This window comes from Oculina patagonica, chromosome 7 (assembly GCF_052425735.1).
Source record: "Oculina patagonica isolate OP01 chromosome 7, crgOcupat, whole genome shotgun sequence".
Taxonomy (NCBI): domain Eukaryota; kingdom Metazoa; phylum Cnidaria; class Anthozoa; order Scleractinia; family Oculinidae; genus Oculina; species Oculina patagonica.
The window spans coordinates 24656583-24674613 of NC_135764.1; the positions used below are offsets into that span (position 1 = coordinate 24656583).

At 38.1% G+C, this 18031-nt stretch overlaps 2 protein-coding genes across 2 annotated transcripts; one reads left to right on the forward strand and one right to left on the reverse strand.

Annotated features, from left to right (window-relative positions):
- Positions 1–659: 659 nt before the first annotated feature.
- LOC144659314 (uncharacterized) lies at positions 660–1459 on the forward strand. Its single transcript, XM_078519729.1, has 3 exons — positions 660–804; positions 895–1017; positions 1167–1459. Exons 1-3 carry the CDS (start codon positions 660–662, stop codon positions 1457–1459), a joined length of 561 nt encoding a protein of 186 aa, XP_078375855.1.
- A 908-nt stretch (positions 1460–2367) lies between these two features.
- LOC144661177 (uncharacterized) lies at positions 2368–5539 on the reverse strand. Its single transcript, XM_078521881.1, has 3 exons — positions 5424–5539; positions 4907–4975; positions 2368–3178 (listed from the first exon to the last, which is right to left on the reverse strand). Exons 1-3 carry the CDS (start codon positions 5469–5471, stop codon positions 2495–2497), a joined length of 801 nt encoding a protein of 266 aa, XP_078378007.1. The 5' UTR covers positions 5472–5539; the 3' UTR covers positions 2368–2494.
- Between the last annotated feature and the right edge of the window lie 12492 nt (positions 5540–18031).

The window sequence follows — 18031 nt, forward strand, 5'->3', positions numbered from 1 at the left end:
AATAAATCATTACAGTTGAAGAACATCAAATGACCTACCGGTTACAAGACCGTTTTGAGAAGCAAAAAGACCGTCGCCACTCCACAACCGAGATTAGGGCCGACGGAGCAAAGTAAGGAAAAGACCCCCGAAGAAAAAAGAGAAACTGTAAAAGTGTTCCTGGTAGCAAATGTGAAGTGGTGAAAATGAAGGATCAAGAAAGGGAACGGACGAGGAAAGCAAAGTGACCGTCGTCGCCCTGGTGCAGCGGCAATAACGAATCGCGACTTACGAAAGGGGAGTGACCAGCAGTAAGTCCTTCAAGCACGATTCAAGCTTAGCCAAGAAGCGACGAATCAGAGCGCACACAAACAAGATGATCCTACCTCAAGGCACCATGACGACCCTCTTAAAGAACCACGAGCGGTCATGTGGACCAGAGCACCTACTGGCAAGGCTTCGAGAAGAGTTTTGATAATCAAGGGAAGGTAAAAGAGAGTGAAGGCGATTTTGTTGCAAACGACGATATGCTCAACAAATGACACAAGAGATGGCCGAACTGCCCAAGGTGAGACTGACACCTTATCAGCCCCCCTTCACCAGTACTGGAGTGGATATTTTGACCTTTGCATGCTAAACGAGGACGAGGGACTGTGAAGCGTTATGATTATCTTTGTATCATGACGTCCAGAGCAGTACACCTGGAACTAGCGCAATCGCTCGAAACTGATGCATTCATAATGGTCCTGAGAAGGTTCCTCAACACTCGCGGAAACGTGAAGCAGCTGCGATCTGACAATGGCACTAATTTTATCGGCGCCGAGCGTGAGCTCCGAGAAGCCATAGACCAGTGGAACCACGACAAATCGAAGATGAGCCAGAGATAGGGATGTGAATGGGTTTTCCATCCACCAGGTGCATCCCACATCTGGAGTCTGGGAAAGACTCATAGGGGAGTAAAGCGATCCATGAAGGCCATTCTAGGAGAAAGGCTGGTAGATGAAGAAGTTTTAAGAACAGTACTTTCCGAAGCACAAGGTATTGCCAATTCCAGACCCCTTTGCCCGAACTCTGAGATGTGAGAGATATGGAAGCCATTACTCCGAACCACCTCCTATGCAGAAGTCACCTGCGATGACCCTTTCCCCTGGCCACTTTGATGATGCCGATTTGATTTGTCGTAAGAGGTGGAAGCAGTCACAATCTGGCGGATCACTATTGGAGAAGATGGCTACGTGAATATCTCCCCACCCTACAGGAGCGTCAAAAATGGAACAACCCGCGCAAGAACCTTGCTGTCGACGATTTGGTAGTAGTTGTTGACGAGAACGTCCCAAGAGGACAGTGGCTACTTGGTCGGATCGTGAGAGTGTTTCCAGGAAAGGACGAATTTGTACGGAGCGCAGAGGTAAAGACAAAGCATTCGACTCTTCATCGACCTATCAGAAAGCTTTGCCTGTTGGAAGCCTCAGATGCATAGGAACCAGTACTTTGAGATGAGCAAACCCCGTTTCCCTCATCGGGGCCCCAGGATGTTGACACCGATATCGAACTGAACTGTTTTGTTTTGTTTACGTTTTTTAGTTAATTATAAATCACCGATGATCCCTTTTTTAATCACTAAGCTATTGATCGTTATTTGAGACCTCTTAGATTGTGAAATAGATAGATACCGACGGATATCGACGGATATTTTGACTCCACAATTTGACTCTGTTGTACTTTATTTGCCCTTCGTTTCGCCATTAGATTAATTGATTTATTTATTTCTTCATTATGTATTTAGATTTTTATTATTTATATTAATTGTTTCTAGCAAACCTCATCACGATTTATGTGGTCGACATTAAAATCAAATATAATCTAATCAACATCAGACTGAGCGTACTTGATCGTGGCAAACCTAAAGGCTTATATCGCTCCCAACAAAAGCTAATCGGCGTCTTCTACGTATTCGATATTCTGCACAGAACGTAAGTATTTTTAGCATTTCTTTTTGATTCTCCTTTAATTTTTTTGCTATTTTTATTATTATTCCGTGTTAGTTGTTAGTAGTTAGTAGTTAGTAGTTAGTGAGCAGTCAAATTAACACGTCGAAATCGCTGTGAGTTCTGTGCCGACACAACACTCTGGAACTAGAAACTAAACGTGAAATAATGATCAAGTTTTCAAGCTTGCGGGTTTTAATAAAGACGCTGCGTGCATTTTGAACATGCATAAGTGTGCAGGCTATAAAATGGCAGTGACAATGTGACCTGATAAAGTATTATAGATAACCAGTCTAAAGTAAAAGAGAAGCTCATGTACAGGACCCAGTCTACGCAGAGACCTAACCAACAGGAAGCGCCAAGCCCAAATTAAGCAGCCAAATTAATAAAAAGCCACTCATAAAATGTAAGTTAAGTGTTTTATTGATGAACTTTTCCATTGACCTATTGCGTTTTGTATCTACATTGTATACTACTGTACTCTAAGTTCTCGCTGTGGTGGTCAATGCAGTTCATTTGGCTTCGCCTCACAGATGACCTCCAAACCACCACTGCGTGGTAGAATCATTTTCCTCAGTGCATCGGAACTTTGGGTTGATGTGGGCATAATATCCAAAGTTGTCTTCATTTGATACCGCACCAGGCTTTCCATCAAACTGACAGTTCTTGTGAAAGCTGTCAGTATGCAGGAAATAGGCGTTAGCGGAAGCCCAGAACGGCACTGTGACATGTATTCCAATGTGTCCCCGAGTGTTGATGAACTCTACTTTCTTGCAGACTCCATTGCCAAGAAAATCGACGATATTGAAGTCATTGAAGCTGCCACGGACGTAGTCTGTGAAATCGACGCCATGCTTCGGATAGCTGCACGTTGATCGCCAGTGAGTGGAATGACTCTGCAGGGATGTCATTCGTGTCAAACTCAGGCGGTACATATCCCAGTTGTGGGAGTTCTCATTCACTGGGGCGTTGGCCTTCAAGACAGTTTTCTGGAAGGAAGAAAGCATGCGGCGAGAGTTGCTCCAGGAAATGACTAGCGTCCAGGCTGTTCCGGGCTCTGACTGCATATCGCAGTAAGCTGGATAGCTGTTACCATTGGTGTCGTAGAGTTTGTAAATACCACATTTGGTGGCGCCTTTCTTCAGGTAATCAAGGCAGGAGAAAGGGCGGAAAGAATCATCATCGGATTCTGGTTGAGGGCAGGAATCTCCCTGTGGATAAATAGAAGTCAGTTGTAAATAATGAAAAGTATTAACACCCAGTTGTTAAGTCGGGTTAAATGGGTTTAAAAAGATTATAAAATTTCTTCAGAAAATGTCAGAATCTATTAATTTCATTTATCGATTATTCTAAGCCATGCCAGTAATAGACAAGACCCACGTTCATGCAAATTTATTAGCGCAAAGGAATTTTTTTTCAATCAAATATTTAGCATACATGAACGTTTTACTTAAGGAAGCTTCCCAGTTATTTTTTATTGGCCATTTTGAGGGAGATGTTGATAAACGCAACCGAAAGAAGCAAAACGCAAGTGGTTCCCCATGGGTAAAAAATTTTGGTAATGCGAGAAATTTTGGTTATGACGTCAGCGTACATCCTTTCACCCGTCCGGACGGATTCTGGGAGCAGGGTAAGGTAATGTGAGGTAAGGGGGGGGGGGGGGGTGAGTTACGAGTTTAAAGGTAGTCGGACGATGTAAATCACTTGTGTCATTTTTTAAAGTTTAATACTGTCATGGTCCTGAGTTAATCTCAGTCTTCCCATTTCCAATCAATACCGGATGAAAAAAATCCTACTCCTACATTGTTGTCAAGATCTGGTACTCTATTCAACCCGAATTAAGGCAGGGAAGCCTCGCAAAGTTTTAAAGCAATATTCTCAATAAAGTTTTATAAATTGTACACAGCATTTTGTTGTTATAGTAGGTATCATAGCTTTTATCATAATAGCCACTCTTTAAATTTGTTTTACTTTTAGTAGCTCCCGTTTTTGTTTTTGTTTTTTACGGCATTTTTTGGCTTTGTAATATTCTTTATATATTGAGTTATAGATATTATATTTTTAATATTTTTTATTAGCACGTACGTATTTTGAGCGATCTTCCAGCTTGGTTATAAGTTGACATTGTTTACGCGTCAAAACTAATATACTGTTCTCTCTCTCGGTTTGTATCAGCCGATAGAAACCGACAACGAGCCGTTTAACTGTTTATTATTATTATCAAATAAATATTTTCACGAACATAACGGTCCAGTGTACGTCAGCTCGATCCACCAGTTTCACTTCAAACAATCAAGAGCCTAAAATGGTTAAAATCATTATGCAAGTGTACTGAAGCGATAAACAAGTTATATAATTGTGATGCCATCAGGAACTTTAGATCTTAACTTGAAAACGTCAGTCTGATTTTTTCAAGTTTTGCCCTTGTGGACTGGAAAACACCTATATATTATTATGGCTCCCATCTTCCTTCAACAACAATTTACTTTATATCTTCATCTTGATGTACTTGGTGCATTTCATGTACGAGAAGACTTTCCGCCTATTTTAGTACTTTTTACCCAAAAGCAATAAAATCCCCGTGACAGTGTCCTTTTTAAGGCGACAAATTTTAATTTACTGGCCCACACAAGTATTCCTTCTCTTACAAAAAGAGAAAAGGGACCTCGACGAATTGAACTGAATTGAATTAAATTGAATTAAATTGAATGATGGCGATACTCCTTTGTGAGCGGCTTCAAGTCTTCCTATAGTGGCATTTGAAACAAAGCGAGTCTCGGCCGCCAAATCTTCACCAGGTCCACAGATTAGTTTCTAATTTATCGAAACTCGAGGATTCGTTATGTAAAATTAAAACCAGGCAGACCAACTTTACTACGCGAGTGTTTGTTTATGGCGTGAAAAGGGAATGCAGTGAAGATGGATCGTTGGTGTCTTACCTTGCATCCACCAGGAATAACAATCATACTTTGATCATCCGAGCTTTGATCTTGTGCCACGGAGGAACCCTAGAAGATTGCACTTCCGTTATTCTAACATAGTAATTTTTACAACCATAAAAAATAATGAAACGCAGATGTAACACTATTTTATTGTCTGGCTTGATGGCTCCTTTCCATATCTTCCTTGCTTACGAAATGTTTGTATTATGTTTGCCGCAAAATTGATAACCAAAATAAAGGGCTGCTGATCGTTAAAATTTATATTTAATGATACCGTGTATTGTTTTTGTTTTTACTGACTTCATATCGCGTTTCTGTAAAATGTGAATTCTAATGTAAAGGAAAAGGCGTAAAAAAGCCAATAAAAGTTTAAACTTTAAGAGGGGAACAAACAGATTGCAGGTTAAGCAATTTTAAGACTTGTTTTCTATATCTTTCTCATTTAAGACCAGTTTTCATAGGGGACAGTGCATTGATAAGATAAATAAGATTAATGGAGCAAAATTCTACTTACGAGTAACAAGAGACTCACAAACACCACAAGACCGTTCTTTATCATCATGACTAAAGTTGTCGTTATCCTTGGTCAGTTGATTGCAAGTGAGTTGTTCAGAAGAATCAGTATAACTGAAAAAAAAAAAACAGCTTTCTTGCGTTATTACATGTGTACCTACACATAAAAATAAACAATTTTCAACCATGAAAAATTATTTATCCAAAAATATTTTAAATAAAATGGTACACAGCGATTACATATGCATGGCTGGGTTCTTTCTTTTTTTAACAACAGAAATGTTTCGAAAGCTTAACTGACTTGCAACCATAAACAAGCCCGTAGAAAACAACTATGCATTGAAGGGAATCCTTTTAAAGTTGTGATTAGCATTGGGAATGTGCTTATGAGAGTATTGAAGCCAATGATTTTTTAATAAGTAAATGTAAATGCACTGTAGGTAGTACAAATGCTTTCCATCAGCCGCCGCCGCCGCCAAAAAAATAACGCCTGATTGCCAGCTATTCAGAGCTATTCAAGCTCTGTAAGCTTGAACGGTCCATCGCCGAGCGATTTGCTGATAGCAAGGAATACAGCGCCAGTTGAAATTTTAAAAAACCACTGTCGGCGCGTCGAAACTGACCCATGGATAGAAAATATAGCCACTAAAACGAGTTATTTGCTCGGTAAAAGGCACTTTCAAGGTTTACCATTCAAATATCGATCAAGCACCTCAATTTCAGTTATTGCTCGACCGCTTGAGCTATGGACGATGTTAAAAGGTATCGCGCGAGCGAGCGAATTTATGCGCCTTACTGCTACAACCCGTTCATTGCTTACACTTTCACGAGTTAAAAATGACCAATCAAAGGGAAAAATGGAGTTTTGATTTAAATAACCACGACGATAGTTGATCGAAGAAAAAACAACAGAGGTTTGCTGCGGTATTTAAGATCTCTGTAGTCAAAGAATCTTCAAGTCTGGTAACCTACCTTGCTTGTCGTGCCTGGGTCGCCTCTTCACCTCCTCTCACTAACCAGCAACTCCAGTGTGTAGTTGAACTGCCTAGTGCCAGCCGTTTTAAACCACTGCGATGAATACTGAACAAATTCACTCCCCCGCCTTCGTCGCCAGGATAGAAGTTTTTTGGCGTTCTTAATAAAAAGAATTCACATCCCATTTTCGTTTCCAGGATGAAAATTTTTTGCATAAAACTGTACATGTTGGTATCTTAGAAATATTTTATCGTAAGTCAATAAACCCGTTCTTCCAGGGTAGACACATGAATACTTAAAGAACTCACTCCCCCGCCTCTTTCGCCTGGATAAAATTTTTGTTTGGCGTTTTCAAGAAAAGAATTCACATCCTGTTTTCGTTTTAAGGATGAAAAATTTTGCATAATGCTGTTTTCATCTTGTTTACGTTTTTAGGATGAGAAAACTTTACTTTTTTTTGTCCTGTTTTCGTTTGCAGGATGAAAATTTTTTTTATGATACTGTTTTCATCCTGTTTTCTTTTCTAGAATGAATATTTTTTGCAATCAATCAATCAATCAATCAATCAATCAATCAATCAATCAATCAATCAATCAATCAATCAATCAATCAATGTATAAATGCTTTAACCTGCATGATACTGTTTTCATCCTGTTTTTGTTTCCAGGATGAAATTTTTTACATGATACGTTGTCATCCTGTTTTCGTTTTTGGGATAAAGAATTGTGCATGATACTATTGGTAACTTAGAAATATTTTGTTTTAAAAGGACAATGTCACGGGGATTTTATGGCTTTTCGGTAAAAAGTACTAAAATTAGCGGATAGGTCTTCTCGTACATGAAATGTACCTAGTACATCAAGATGGAGATATAAAGTAAATTGTTGTTGGAGGGAGATGGGAGCCATAATAATTTTTAGGTGTTTTTCCAATACACAAGGACAAAACTTGAAAAAATCATCCTGACTTTTTCAAGTTGGGATCTAAAGTTCCTGATGGTATCGCAATTAAATCACTTGTTTATTGCTTCAGTACACTTGCACGGTGATTTTTAACAAATTAGACCACCATTCGTAGTTTCCATATATCTTTAGGCTTTTGAGTTTTTGAAGTGAAACTGGTGACAGTGTCCCTTATTTGCAAAAAAATACAGTTGCTCAGCATGTAAGAAGAATATTTCATTCATAACAGGTGTGCTAATACAAGTGAATTGTTCCTTGTCAAAGTGCAGAAGATTTAGTTAAACGAACCGGGATTTGAAAAACTGATATCCCGTGTCTACATGTACAAATTGCTTCAAATTATCACTACTACAGTAGAACCCCGGCAACTCGAACTCTGAAGAAAAAAAACGAAAAACAGTTCGAGCTATCGGAGACACTTGAATATTTATCTTAGAACTGTGACGCGATTATGTATTTTTATGATAAGATCGGGAAATGACCATAAAATTCGAGTTATTCGAGTAAAAATCGGACTGAAAAGTGTGGGTCAAATCCAAGGGAAATGGAAGTTCTCATTGTTTGGATAATTTCTATTCGAGGGATTTTTAATGCTGTAGGTTTCAGGGTTTATTTTCTTCAGTGTTTGTATTTCTTATTTTGTTTCTGTAAATGATTAAGGATCGTGTTAATTTCTCGCCTTAACACACACCAATTGAGCTAAACATGCATTTAATTTTTACCAGTGTTGTTTTCTGTCCGGCTTTGCTCTGGTTTGAAGATATGCCACGGCACAGGGGCCCCAAACGCTGTATTAGTTATTCATAATCTTAAAATAAAAATGTTCTTATTTACCTGCGTTCCTGTGTCTTTTTTCATCGGTTTGGGGCGATTTGAATCAGAGCGAAGGCGGTTTACGTTGCGAGTCTCAAACGGTAATCAGTCTGTCGCAATGTCAATACGACGCGCCTCAAGTTTCAGTTATTATTAACTCTAGTTACTAACACCATTAACTTTTAATCTCATGACCGTTAAATTGAAACACGAAACTCCCCGCGAGGAGAGTTAATGGTGTTAGTAACTAGAGTTAATAATAACTGAAACTTGAGGCGCGTCGTATTGACATTGCGACAGACTGATTACCGTTTGAGACTCGCAACGTAAACCGCCTTCGCTCTGATTCAAATCGCCCCAAACCGATGAAAAAAGACACAGGAACGCAGGTAAATAAGAACATTTTTATTTTAAGATTATGAATAACTAATACAGCGTTTGGGTCCCCTGTGGCCACGGTGAGGCGCTTTTACGGCTACCGTAACTGAAAAGGCCTTAGGGGATTACGGGTACTACCGCAACAATTTTAGGGCCAAATTCGCGCCAAACACAATAGCCAATCAACAACGTCTTGTTATCTGTCATTTTACAGTGGCATGAGAATGCGGATTGTCATGAATTGGCATTCTTAATAAAAAGAATTCACATCCCGTTTTCGTTTCCAGGATGAAAATGTTTTGCATATGTTGGTATCTTAGAAATATTTTATCGTAAGTCAATAAACCCGTTCTTCCAGGGTAGACACATGAATACTTAAAGAACTCACTCCCCCGCCTCTTTCGCCTGGATAAAATTTTTGTTTGGCGTTTTAAAGAAAAGAATTCACATCCTGTTTTCGTTTTAAGGATGAAAAATTTTGCATAATGCTGTTTTCATCTTGTTTACGTTTTTAGGATGAGAAAACTTTACTTTTTTTTGTCCTATTTTCGTTTGCAGGATGAAATTTTTTTTATGATACTGTTTTCATCCTGTTTTCTTTTCTAGAATGAATATTTTTTGCAATCAATCAATCAATCAATCAATCAATCAATCAATCAATCAATCAATCAATCAATCAATCAATCAATGTATAAATGCTTTAACCTGCATGATACTGTTTTCATCCTGTTTTTGTTTCCAGGATGAAATTTTTTACATGATACGTTGTCATCCTGTTTTCGTTTTTGGGATAAAGAATTGTGCATGATACTATTGGTAACTTAGAAATATTTTGTTTTAAAAGGACAATGTCACGGGGATTTTATGGCTTTTCGGTAAAAAGTACTAAAATTAGCGGATAGGTCTTCTCGTACATGAAATGTACCTAGTACATCAAGATGGAGATATAAAGTAAATTGTTGTTGGAGGGAGATGGGAGCCATAATAATTTTTAGGTGTTTTTCCAATACACAAGGACAAAACTTGAAAAAATCAGCCTGACTTTTTCAAGTTGGGATCTAAAGTTCCTGATGGCATCGCAATTAAATCACTTGTTTATTGCTTCAGTACACTTGCACGGTGATTTTTAACAAATTAGACCACCATTCGTAGTTTCCATATATCTTTAGGCTTTTGAGTTTTTGAAGTGAAACTGGTGACAGTGTCCCTTATTTGCAAAAAAATACAGTTGCTCAGCATGTAAGAAGAATATTTCATTCATAACAGGTGTGCTAATACAAGTGAATTGTTCCTTGTCAAAGTGCAGAAGATTTAGTTAAACGAACCGGGATTTGAAAAACTGATATCCCGTGTCTACATGTACAAATTGCTTCAAATTATCACTACTACAGTAGAACCCCGGCAACTCGAACTCTGAAGAAAAAAAACGAAAAACAGTTCGAGCTATCGGAGACACTTGAATATTTAACTCAGAACTGTGACGCGATTATGTATTTTTAAGATAAGATCGGGAAATGACCATAAAATTCGAGTTATTCGAGTAAAAATCGGACTGAAAAGTGTGGGTCAAATCCAAGGGAAATGGAAGTTCTCATTGTTTGGATAATTTCTATTCGAGGGATTTTTAATGCTGTAGGTTTCGGGGTTTATTTTCTTCAGTGTTTGTATTTCTTATTTTGTTTCTGTAAATGATTAAGGATCGTGTTAATTTCTCGCCTTAACACACACCAATTGAGCTAAACATGCATTTAATCAATTCTTTTACCAGTGTTGTTTTCTGTCCGGCTTTGCTCTGGTTTGAAGATATGCCACGGCGAGGCGCTTTTACGGCTACCGTAACTGAAAAGGCCTTAGGGGAGTACGGGTACTACCGCAACAATTTTAGGGCCAAATTCGCGCCAAACACAATAGCCAATCAACAACGTGTTGTTATCTGTCATTTTACAGTGGCAAGAGAATGCGGATTGTCATGAATTGGCGTTCTTAATAAAAAGAATTCACATCCCGTTTTCGTTTCCAGGATGAAAATGTTTTGAATATGTTGGTATCTTAGAAATATTTTATCGTAAGTCAATAAACCCGTTCTTCCAGGGTAGACACATGAATACTTAAAGAACTCACTCCCCCGCCTCTTTTGCCTGGATAAAATTTTTGTTTGGCGTTTTAAGAAAATAATTCACATCCTGTTTTCGTTTTAAGGATGAAAAATTTTGCATAATGCTGTTTTCATCTTGTTTACGTTTTTAGGATGAGAAAACTTTACTTTTTTTGTCCTGTTTTCGTTTGCAGGATGAATTTTCTTTTATGATACTGTTTTCATCCTGTTTTCTTTTCTAGAATAAATATTTTTTGCAATCAATCAATCAATCAATCAATCAATCAATCAATCAATCAATCAATCAATCAATCAATCAATCAATCAATCAATCAATCAATCAATCAATCAATGTATAAATGCTTTAACCTGCATGATACTGTTTTCATCCTGTTTTTGTTTCCAGGATGAAATTTTTTATATGATACGTTGTCATCCTGTTTTCGGTTTTGGGATAAAGAATTGTGCATGATACTATTGGTAACTTAGAAATATTTTGTTTTAAAAGGACAATGTCACGGGGATTTTATGGCTTTTCGGTAAAAAGTACTAAAATTAGCGGATAGGTCTTCTCGTACATGAAATGTACCTAGTACATCAAGATGGAGATATAAAGTAAATTGTTGTTGGAGGGAGATGGGAGCCATAATAATTTTTAGGTGTTTTTCCAATACACAAGGACAAAACTTGAAAAAATCAGCCTGACTTTTTCAAGTTGGGATCTAAAGTTCCTGATGGTATCGCAATTAAATCACTTGTTTATTGCTTCAGTACACTTGCACGGTGATTTTTAACAAATTAGACCATTATTCGTAGTTTCCATATATCTTTATAGCTCTTGAGTTTTTGAAGTGAAACTGGTGACAGTGTCCCTTATTTGCAAAAAAATACAGTTGCTCAGCATGTAAGAAGAATATTTCATTCATAACAGGTGTGCTAATACAAGTGAATTGTTCCTTGTCAAAGGGCAGAAGATTTAGTTAAACGAACCGGGATTTGAAAAACTGATATCCCGTGTCTACATGTACAAATTGCTTCAAATTATCACTACTACAGTAGAACCCCGGCAACTCGAACTCTGAAGAAAAAAAACGAAAAACAGTTCGAGCTATCGGAGACACTTGAATATTTAACTCAGAACTGTGACGCGATTATGTATTTTTAAGATAAGATCGGGAAATGACCATAAAATTCGAGTTATTCGAGTAAAAATCGGACTGAAAAGTGTGGGTCAAATCCAAGGGAAATGGAAGTTCTCATTGTTTGGGTAATTTCTATTCGAGGGATTTTTAATGCTGTAGGTTTCGGGGTTTATTTTCTTCAGTGTTTGTATTTCTTATTTTGTTTCTGTAAATGATTAAGGATCGTGTTAATTTCTCGCCTTAACACACACCAATTGAGCTAAACATGCATTTAATCAATTCTTTTACCAGTGCTGTTTTCTGTCCGGCTTCGCTCTGGTTTGAAGATATGCCACGGCGAGGCGCTTTTACGGCTACCGTAACTGAAAAGGCCTTAGGGGAGTACGGGTACTACCGCAACAATTTTAGGGCCAAATTCGCCCCAAACACAATATCCAATCAACAACGTGTTGTTATCTGTCATTTTACAATGGCATGAGAATGCGGATTGTCATGAATTGTCCTGCCTAGAGACAGGACAACGACCCCCTTAAAGCACTCAACGGCAAAGCAACATCTTATATTTCTAGTCCGCTGAGTCTTCGAAAGTTCTCTCGGTCATTTTGTTCCAGTGGCCAAGAACTGTTTACTGTGCCGCTGGCTAAACTGAAGACTTATAGAGACCAGACATTCAGCACTGCGGCGCCAAGGCTCAGTGAAACAACTTGCCTCTCAACATTCGAAAATATCCCCATCAGACATTCAGCAAATACTCGCCTTGTGGTAAAATCTGCATCTGTCAGCAGTTGGGAAACAAACAGAAAAATGGAAAAAGAAAGTCAAATTAAGACAATCAATCAAATTAAATTAAATTGCCATGAAATGTTGAAATATAGTTTAAAAAAAAAAAAAACAATATTGATATTTATGTCATTAAGGTATCAGTATAACCCAATTTCTCTCAAAAATGCGAATTCTCTTTTTTAGAGCTTGTGTTAGGAAATTTTGAGGTCTTTCTTTTAAGAATTTTCGAAAAGAAAAGCTTTCTCGGTTTCTGAGAAAGACGTAAAAAACCACCAACTGAGAGTGGACAAGTTTCTGCCATCGCTTATTTAATTAACCGCCAAATACCACTTAAAAGCCGCATTTCACAACGATTTATCTTCATGTGATCGTGTAGCAAGTAGAACGAGAGGGACTGGGCCAAGCCCCAGGTGACATATTATTATGGGATCGGAAAATCCCACGTGTTGGCGAAAAACTTAGCGAGAATCGATGAGAAAACATGTTGTTATTGTAGTTTTGAAGTAGTTCCTGAGCGAGATTGAGTAAAGTGTAACATTCGCGCTTGAATTCCTACCTTGAACAGCTGTTTTATTTAGCGTTTCCAATCGCATTGTTTATGTGAATGTTCCACTGCTCATACTACATTTGCGAGTTTATATATGTCTTGTCCTCTTTGCCTTTTTGAGAACTCCTCGTCTTTTACACTTCTCGACAGTAAATAATGTTTGTTGTACCTCTGTACTTTGCGTCGTTTTTAAGCTTACCTAATCGCTGAGCATTGTCTCTTAAAAATGAAATGCTTGCTCCTTCAGGTAGTCTGGTCAGTAATTCTTCGCGTTTCGCTTCAGAGAAGTAAAGCAATGTTTCGGCGAGAATTTTACTATCCGCCATCGGCTGTGAGCTTATTACAGTCAACGCGCTTCACGCATGAACGCTCGGCGACGTAAGGTTCCAATATTCACGTGAACATTTCATGATTCAATTTGATTGACATGCCTTCACCGCAAGATTGAAAGATAAAGATCACGTTTCGAATAATCAAATCATTCATTTGTAAATTTTGCGCGAAAGCGACCGAGAAATTGAAAATGTCGGAAATTCTAGCAAAGATAAAGAGCAATGACCTCGCTCTTGCGTTTGTCGAACGAACAGCAGCTTTTCTAAGCAAAACGCTCAAAGAAATTAGACACGACATCGTCCCCGAAGTAGGAGAATTGTTGCCTCAAAATTTTGTTTGTTCGAATGGGAATTCCAGTAAGCGCCATCCAAGAGGAGAAACTGCATCTTCAAAGGTGTGTTGTAGAAGAAGAGAGCGGCACAGCATTTAGTTTGTCGATTCAAGTGCACAATAGCTTGGAAAAGAACAATTCAATCGAACGAGCGCATAACTGCGTGAATGCGGCGGTGACACAGTCGCTCATTTACATGTAATTTGTTCCCGCGCGAAAAAAAAAAGAACGAGCACACAGCCGAAATTATTTTAAAAAAAATTATCAATTGCCATAACGTCAGATGTCTTATTTTCAATTTTACCATGGGCTTTTAAATACTTTCAATTTGATTTACAATTGTTCGATTGAAGTTTCGAAGAATGATTTCATTAACTGAAAATGAAATCGGTGAATGAAATATTTTATGAATGTTTGAAGTTGTGCGTTCATGCGTGAAGCGCGTTGACTGTAAATAATTGCGAGTTTATGTCTTATCCTCTTTGCCTTTTTGATAACTCCTCGTCTTTTACACTTTTCGACAGTAAGTACTGTTTGTTGTACCTCTGTACTTTGCGTCGTTTTCAAGTCTTTTGATTCAAATTGCGTTATAAAGTTTAAATGTTATCTCACTTTCTTCAGCCATTTTTTTGTTCAAGATGTATTTTTCACGAGGCTGTCGTAACTGTCAATCAGGGGGGGGGGGGGGGATAGAAACGAGGTCTGGGACTGAGTAGCGATGCTCTCACAACTTGCAACAAGCTCAGTTCACGATGTAGTCAACGATTTTTGGACGATGATGCAACAGGCAATCATTACCGGGAAATGGAAGCTATGGCAATCACGGCTATCATGCCGTGGAATCACTTATTATAAAGGGATCCAATTCTCTTAACTAAAAATTTAAAAACGGTGTGTGTTTTCGAAAATTTCGTCATCGTCGTGTAGTTAAAAAGCAATGAAGTAATCTGAAATGCCGTTTTCATGAAACCAATCGTACATGTTTTTATGAATGTGGTGTGGCGTAAGTCCCTTTTTTTCTGTCGTTTTCCTGGTAAACTGATTTGCTCTGTGAAATGTTCTTCCAAGAACTGCTTATCCACGGACTCAAGAATTAACTCCAAAGAATCAAAACCATTTGAAATAAACAAGTCAGCATATTCGCTAAGTTGATGCTTTTAAAACCACTCACCCACGTCCATATCCGAGAAACACAGACAACATAGTGTAATATTCTACCCTGGGTATTGTTATTAATGACATGGTAATAAGATATGGAGAATCGCTCTGGCCTGGGACAAGCCCAAGACCAGGCGAGGATAGGAGCTGAGGGGGTCAACCCGACTTACTCGATTAGGGGGGGAGGGTGGGTAGCCAAGCTCTCCACTTTCGCGGCCTCGAGTAGAGTGATGGGGTGGAGCACATGTAACCCCTTTTATAGTCTCATTTGCATAATCCCCAGGGTATTAATTACCAATGCAAATCGAGTTTGCATAGTGTAATATTCTACCCTGGGTATTGTTATTAATGACATTGTAATAAGATATGGAGAATCGCTCTGGCCTTCCCCAAGCTCACCACCATTCTCATCCTTAACACCAAAAGATGTTCACTTTTCTCACGTTCGGAACTCAAAACATGACTTTACTCTTCCCAATCCTCACTAATTGTAACATAATTAACTTAAACACTAAATAATTATACTTAACGCCAATAACACTTGACAATTCTCAATTTAGAAAGCAGTGTTCCAGTGTCCAGCTTTATACTAAACATTCGGAAAGGCCTGAGAAAATCCCTTCAAATTATTAAGACGTTTGTATGACTGTCCTGATTCCAAGGGCAAGTCTGCCAGTTTTGCTGCCGCTCCCGCCGGATTCACAACTTGTCTAAGCTTGATGTAGTGTAGAGCCGTTTTACTACTTCTCCACCCCACGTGATCCATGATTTCGTGGAGGCTTACACCCTCGAGGGCTAGGGACACGGCCGCCCCACTACGAAAGCCGTGAAGAGTAAAATGGTCGCTAGATAGTTGTTTACTTAACAAGAAGCTTGAGAAGCTTGAGAAGCTTAAAATCGGGCGGTTAATAATAATATTTAGAAAGGGGGGGGTACAGTACAGTAAAAATCACTGGAAAAAACAGTCACTTTAGTAACACTCAGTGGGAGGTTTGCGTAAGTCACAGTCTGCATGAGCTGTATTAGTGTGTAGAACCCTAGTAGAACATAATATCTGGAATGTTTTCAAGATTGCATTATTACTAAATGACATAATGTTCTCAATTTATAAATATATTTCGCACAATACATGTAAAAATAAACGATTGAGCTAGACGACTAGAAAATAAAATTTTTCAACACTAAGCAAAGTGCAGCCTTTTCGCAATACTCTTTATCAGGTAACTACTATTGTCAAGAAAATGAGCACAACTAGTTGACCAATGATTAGGTATTTGTTTCATACCATTACTGTAATAGCAACTGACGAAGAATAGTAGTACTGACCCAAAGCATAAGGGCTGGAAAATACTGAAAACCATTTCAGCTGCGTTTCAAGAAATCCAAAAAAGCTTATGTTTTGCAGTATTTTGTTAATTTTGGGCGATTTTGGGGGATGTCGGGGAGGCGATAGATTTTCTCAAAGGATTAGTTAAATTTAGACAAATAAGAAATATTAGAATTTGAAGTTAAAAATTGGCCGACGGACACCAAACAGTCCCCTGACAACCTGGAGTGCGCTTTCGAGGGGGTCAACTGTTTGATGGTGTTTCCATTTTTTTCTTCAATCCCTTCTTTAAATCTCTTAAAATTTCATTCAAATTCAGGTAGAACCCCACCTTAAGTTTTGTTCTTGTGAGAAAACAACAGAAGTCAAATGTTGCGTGATATAACCAAGCATAGATTTTAATTCTCTCTCCCTTTCCCTATCCTTAGCCTTTCACCCCCACCTGTCCCTCCCTTTCTACTTCCATCCTTCCCCTCCCTCCCCTCTCCTGCTGTATTTTACTCCACTCTGTCCCATCTGTTTTTTTACTCCAATTACCTCCATCCTCACAAGCGTTTTGGGTGAATTTAGATGCTTGAAAATGCTATTTTCGGCCTTTTTCATTCAATTCAATGTTTGCATACATTTTCTGACCGTTTCAGTATCCTTTTTTCTTGGTTTTTCGTTTGTGCTCGTACTAATCTGTGCCAAGCAATTAGAGAATAACAGAAATTTGCCTTAATTTTGATCTCCTATACCAAGACCTTAGAGTATAAACCGCTAATAAAACAAAACACACTTGATAATAATTCTCTGAGGTTATACACCTTGCAGTATTAACGTACTTACGAACTTGATAACAAGCCCAATGTCGTAGTAAGGATTTTTAGAAATAAGTTCACAATGGTTTGTTCCCAAAACGTTTCTTATTTTACAGAGGGTCTGTTTATTGACCTGTAACTTGTATATCGTATTGAAAAATTCAGAACGAACCGACTTCTGCCCGCTACCATATGTTGAAAAACTTAGCTTGTTCGAAACCGCAGCAAAATCGTTAGAGACAGAAAAGATATAGCCGTTTACTGGCAGTCTTTGAAAATCCTGAATTTCGTCAAAATGAGCCAAAATAAAGTTTTCAAATGTCCTTTATCGATATTTATCTTATCTTCTTATTCAATTCTATATCCTGCTTTTATGCAGTACTGTCCAACAGAGATTTCAATTTCCTCAAAGTTTCGGGACGAAAGGATTAAAAATATTTCGTGCAGAATGTAATTTGATTAAGTGAATGTTTTCACGTCTATAAATACTTCAAGCAGTGAATGAAAATGAGAACCACTTTCAAATAGTTAATGCATAAAAAATAACAATCAGATCAGAATACAATGATTATTAATGCAAGGTTTCGCTATTATGTCTCGGCAGAGATACTTCTTTTTTGCAAGTTCAAATGTATGCAAATTTCGTGTGAGATGTAATTTGATTCCACTGTCTTGTTTACAAACTCTTTCTGAAGAAAGTTGTATCATGTTTGTCTGTGATTTTTACAAAACATGTGATCTTTTTTCGGAACTTTAAGTTGTGCAAAACTTCCTGTTTTGAACACAGATGTCACTTCCGGAATTTCTCATCAAAAGATGTAGATTTCACCGCATTGCGTTTCGCTGCTTTTTTTTAAAGGTGAACATATTAAAAACTCTTGCAATGCGTTTACAATTCGACTCAGACATTAGACACGGATGTCGTGCAGTATTTTTGCGGCATCTTTCCATTATTTTATTTATTT